Raw genomic sequence first — 5,634 nt, forward strand, 5'->3', positions numbered from 1 at the left:
TTTAAAGAATAATATGCAAATATTGTACAATCCAGGTGTGCAAACTCTTTGAGACCTACCCAGAAAGACTTACAGCTGTAATCACTGCCAAATGTGATTATAATATGTATTGGCTCAGGGGTGTGAATACTTTGAGATATTTCTGTATTTCATTTTCAATAAATTAGCAAACATTTCTAAAAACATATTTTCACTTTGTCATTATGGGGTATTGTGTGTAGATGGGTGGAAATAAAATATATTTAATACATTTGAATTTAGGCTGTAACACAAAGAAATGCGGAATGTCAAGAGGTATGAATACTTTCTGAATGCACTGTAACTACCCTCAGAAAACATAGGACTACCTAATTTTACTGTCTCTGCAATAAAATAGTGATCAAATGAATATCTTACATCTGTAGTCAACACAATTCCCAGTTTATTTGATTTTAGTCACAATTAACGTTTCCGTAAATTAAGTTAGAGTTGGCTCAGCACCAAAAAAATTTATGGATGCAATAACACAAAACAATTACAAAAGTCAAACAACAATTCCATCAAGCAAAAACTGTTTTAAGTGGAGGTAAATAATTATAACCTTAACGCAAGTCATCATTTAATCTAAGTAATACTTCTAATAGCAAAACCAAGGCTTCCAGAAAGGCTCTGCCGCAGCTTCAAAACAAAATGTCAGCTTCCCTTTCACCTGCTCCTTCCCCTGGGCGGCCACACTTTAAACAAAAGAAACAAGGCTTATAAAGAGAGCCAGTCCCATGTGCATACACATGAGTCAGTGTGTTCTCTCATGAGGCCGTATTAATTGAGTAGTCGTTTGTTTCATTCTTTACAATTTTCTCTCCTCCAAAATGGTAGTGTAATTAGACCAGCTGACCTGGTTCTGAAGGCACTGTACATGAACATTGATGAAATAATCCTGTAGGTCAGTGCATTGTGATCTCGTACTGTATGAGCACATTTGCGTCATAAGAATGTAAAGGTCAGAAGGGTATTGTTGAGACAAAAACAAATTTGGCCATCAAAGTATTGTTTGAGTTTCGTCGCTTACTTCATGAAATATCATATTAGCATGTCAAGGGAACCTATCTGTTAAAGCAAAGCCACAAAGGAACTAGGCCATTGTCTGTTTGATTTCTGAAGACTTAAGGTGTCTTGTGTTTCATGAATTGCCACAAGGTGTAACCATCAAAACAATGCAATTATTTCAATACACAGAGCGGCTTTGACCTTGTTTCTCTCCAATCCCAAGAAGACCTGCATGGCTATAAAAGCAACTCCATACATCTCAATAGAATCAAAAAGCAGGAAACAAACAGCAAAGGACACATTTTAATGTCCCAGTCAAGATATGAACACAGCAAGGAATGCAAAAATGCAGCTTCTCAGCTTTTTCGTTTTGGCGATGATGGTCGCAAAGAGCAGTCAACTACAATTAAGTGACTGTGGATTGAATTTAAGACGCCCAGCATACACTGATATCTCAGTAACTTGCGGCACCAAATCTATTGGTCTGGCTATCCTCATCTGCCCTGCCATTTACACTGGCTACAACGAGTCCCTGCTTATCCTCAACAACATCATGAATGACCCAGCCTGCAAGGGAACCGTGGATAGAAATGTGACTCCACCGGTCTTGAGGTTTGAATTACCCCTCAACACGACCAATTCTTGTGGCAGCCTCTTCAGGACAACCAGCGCTCCAGGCACAGGGATATTTTCTGACTTCTCCAACATCCAGACAGTCAACATCAGCGGTGTGGTCCGATCATATGATCCCACCACAGGGACAGTCACTTACAACACTGAGTTGAAGTATTTTTACTCCTGTGCCTATCCCCTAGAGTACCTGATCAACAACACCCTAATTGATGTGTCAGCATCCTCCATTGCAGTGAAGGACAATAATGGTAGTTTCATCAGCACTTTGAGACTTGAACTCTTCAGTGATGTCAACTACACTACTCCCATGGTCATTCCGAAACTGGGTCTTGAGCTGAGAACCAAAGTCTATGCGCAAGTCAAGGCCACCAACCTGACCACCCAGTACAATGTGCTCCTGGACCGATGCTACGCCTCCATTTCTCCTCTACCCACTAACTCCACTTTCTTCAACCTGTTTGTCCCTTGCAACAAGGAACAGATGACCACCATGCATGAGAACGGGAATAGTCATAATGCCCGCTTCTCCTTCCCGGCCTTCCGCTTCATCGAGCAGCAGAATGAGACCGTGTCCACCTACTTCCTCCACTGCATCACCCGTCTCTGTGAGAAAAGCAGCTGCAGTAGCTTCATGCAATGTAACAGCAGGAGGAGAAGGGGTGTTGTTCCTGCTACCGAAGATGGAGTGACAGAGTACAAAACCCTCACCTCCCCTCCCATTACCACTAAAGCAGAGAGCATTGTAGCTTCAAAAGAACAACTCATGGGCAGCAACAACTCTAACTCCACTTCAGGTCTTGCGGTGACAGTGGGCTTCCTGGCCTTCGCCTGCATCATCGCCATTGTGATAGCAGCGGTCTTCTACAAGAGGCTCAACCATTAAAGGGGAGACTGCTCTGCTTACACCAGCTCACAGTAGTGCTTCCGTCTGCTTGTCTCACAACTCCGGTGGAGGACTGACTTATTCAGATTTGTTTACTTTTGGCCAAGAGCAGAAACTTTGTTTTGTAGATGTACTTTAGAATAAAATCTGCCAGACATCAGCAATTATTTTGTGTACATACACTGTAAATAAATCCTGTTGTTTTTATAGTAACTTACTGGCAGTCAGTTTACAGTAATGTACTTTTAAACCAAAGTTTCTTTGGAATTTACTGTACCATACTGTACCTTTTTTTACAGTAACTTACAGTTAACTAGCAAAAACATCAGGATATTTTTTTTACAGTGTACTTAAAACATTTAGGGATAAAATGTATATTTTGGAAAAGTTGATGTGAAGGGACTTTGACAGTTTATCACATGCTTAGCTCGTTTATTAGTGCTTTAGTTTTGCAAATGCATACATGCGCTTTATAATTAAAAAAGGTTAAAGAAACAAACTAGTAGTATGTAGATAGGATAACAGAATGCATAAATCCCTTGATAAGATCTGGAGAACAAGGTGTTTTAAGGATTTTAGAACAATGCCATCTCAGAAAAGTATAATCCTGAAATTAATTGTCTGTTTGTCACAAAATGTTAAAATGTATTCAGAGACCAGACTTTGTGTGGAGTATTTCTAAAGTGAACTAACAGTACCCTTCAAAGTATTGTTTTTGTTATTTATTCAATTGATCTAACTTCTTTATCCTAATAAAAATATTGCCACCTGCCGATCTATATCAAAATGGCCTGAGTCCAGAATTTGTATTCACTACCACATTCCTATGAATTTAACATTAAGACATAATTTCTCATGTCAATCCACAATATGTCCACACTCATAACATAACAGAGGTCATCTTGCTCACAATGGGTATTTTATGTATTAATTAAAATGATATACATAGTTTAAAATAAATATCCATCAGACATCTGTATTGTTTAGAGTAGACAATACATTCCAAATTTAAGGCCCTCTAGCCCACTTCTAACACCAACATAATACATCCAGGGCAACAAACTACATGGATTCATTTATGTCATTTACCCACATGTACTGTACTGCAGAAAATATTATAAGTGACTGCATTGTCCTTAAATCACCACAGAAGTAGGCAAAATGTGAGTATTAGCCACACTGGCAAAGATCACAAGAGTAGACTAGACCAGGTGGGTGCTATAATTTGATAGATAATGCATCACAAACATCTCAACTAGCCAGTTGAGTTGCCCAATTAGGGTAAACTAATTTTGTATTAGAATTTGCATAGACTTTTTAAATAATAAAAATATATATACATTAATTAACATTATAAATAAATATGAATAAAATATGATACATTTGTGTGTCAAATTATGAATATTCTAATATATATAAATGCATGTGTTTACTGTTTATATGCTCATAATAACTGTAAAATGACATGTACTGAGTAATATTGTGAAACAGATTGAAGATAACAGGCAGACAGTAAATACTGATATGAATATAAAAATATGTTTCTATTTGCACAGACAAAAAAATCCCAGAACAATATTTATTAATTGTCCATTATAGCTAACTTCAATTAAATGGAATTCCTTTAATGGGCAACTCATCCACATGCTAAAGCATATTATTCAAGAATTCCTAAAATTATAACGCAACAACATTTTATTAATTTAATAATTCCAAAATTATGTTTTAAAGGTCAACAACATTTTACATTTGTACTGATAATGTGTGATTAATGAGGTTTGGTTTTGCTAATGTTCACTTCCTGGTTTTCAACCATCTTTGAATGTCTGTTTAAAAAAATACAGGATTCTCATAATGAAAACCACATGAACATTTTGCTAAATTTCATTGGTTGAGATTTATTTTTTTTTATTTTTTTTTTCACCTTTATTTAACCAGGTAGGCTAGTTGAGAACAAGTTCTCATTTGCAACTGCGACCTGGCCAAGATAAAGCATAGCAGTGTGAACAGACAACACAGAGTTACACATGGAGTAAACAATAAACAAGTCAATAACATGGTAGAAAAAAAGAGAATCTATATACAATGTGTGCAAAAGGCATGAGGTAGGCAATAAATCGAATAATTACAATTTAGCAGATTAACACTGGAGTGATAAATCATCAGATGATCATGTGCAAGAAGAGATACTGGTGTGCAAAAGAGCAGAAAAGTAAATAAATAAAAGCAGTATGGGGGGTGAGGTAGGTAAATTGGGTGGGTAGTTTACAGATGGACTATGTACAGCTGCAGCGATCGGTTAGCTGCTCGGATAGCAGATTTTTAAAGTTGTTGAGGGAGATAAAAGTCTCCAACTTCAGAGATTTTTGCAATTCGTTCCAGTCGCAGGCAGCAGAGAACTGGAAGGAAAGGCGTCCAAATGAGGTTTTGGCTTTAGGGATGATCAGTGAGATACACCTGCTGGAGCGCGTGTTGCGGGTGGGTGTAGCCATCGTGACCAGTGAACTGAGATAAGGCGGCACTTTACCTAGCATAGCCTTGTAGATGACCTGGAGCCAGTGGGTCTGACGACGAACATGTAGCGAGGGCCAGCCGACTAGGGCATACAGGTCGCAGTGGTGGGTCGTATAAGGTGCTTTAGTAACAAAACGAATGGCACTGTGATAAACTGCATCCAGTTTGCTGAGTAGAGTATTGGAAGCTATTTTGTAGATGACATCGCCGAAGTCGAGGATCGGTAGGATAGTCAGTTTTACTAGGGTAAGTTTGGCGGCGTGAGTGAAGGAGGCTTTGTTGCGGAATAGAAAGCCGATTCTTGCTTTGATTTTGGATTGGAGATGTTTGATATGAGTCTGGAAGGAGAGTTTGCAGTCTAGCCAGACACCTAGGTACTTATAGATGTCCACATATTCTAGGTCGGAACCGTCCAGGGTGGTGATGCTAGTCGGGCGTGCGGGTGCAGGCAGCGAACGGTTGAAAAGCATGCATTTGGTTTTACTAGCGTTTAAGAGCAGTTGGAGGCCACGGAAGGAGTGTTGTATGGCATTGAAGCTCGTTTGGAGGTTAGATAGCACAGTGTCCAAGGAAGGGCC

The 5,634-nt window shown here is 38.8% G+C and overlaps 1 protein-coding gene across 1 annotated transcript; it reads left to right on the forward strand.

Moving 5' to 3' along the window:
* Window positions 1-1,564: 1,564 nt before the first annotated feature.
* Window positions 1,565-2,688, forward strand: LOC139547216 (zona pellucida-like domain-containing protein 1). The gene has a single exon (XM_071356295.1). It carries the CDS (start codon window positions 1,580-1,582, stop codon window positions 2,540-2,542), a length of 963 nt encoding a protein of 320 aa, XP_071212396.1. The 5' UTR covers window positions 1,565-1,579; the 3' UTR covers window positions 2,543-2,688.
* Window positions 2,689-5,634: the final 2,946 nt, after the last annotated feature.

This window comes from Salvelinus alpinus, chromosome 20 (genome assembly GCF_045679555.1).
Source record: "Salvelinus alpinus chromosome 20, SLU_Salpinus.1, whole genome shotgun sequence".
Taxonomy (NCBI): Eukaryota; Metazoa; Chordata; class Actinopteri; order Salmoniformes; family Salmonidae; genus Salvelinus; species Salvelinus alpinus.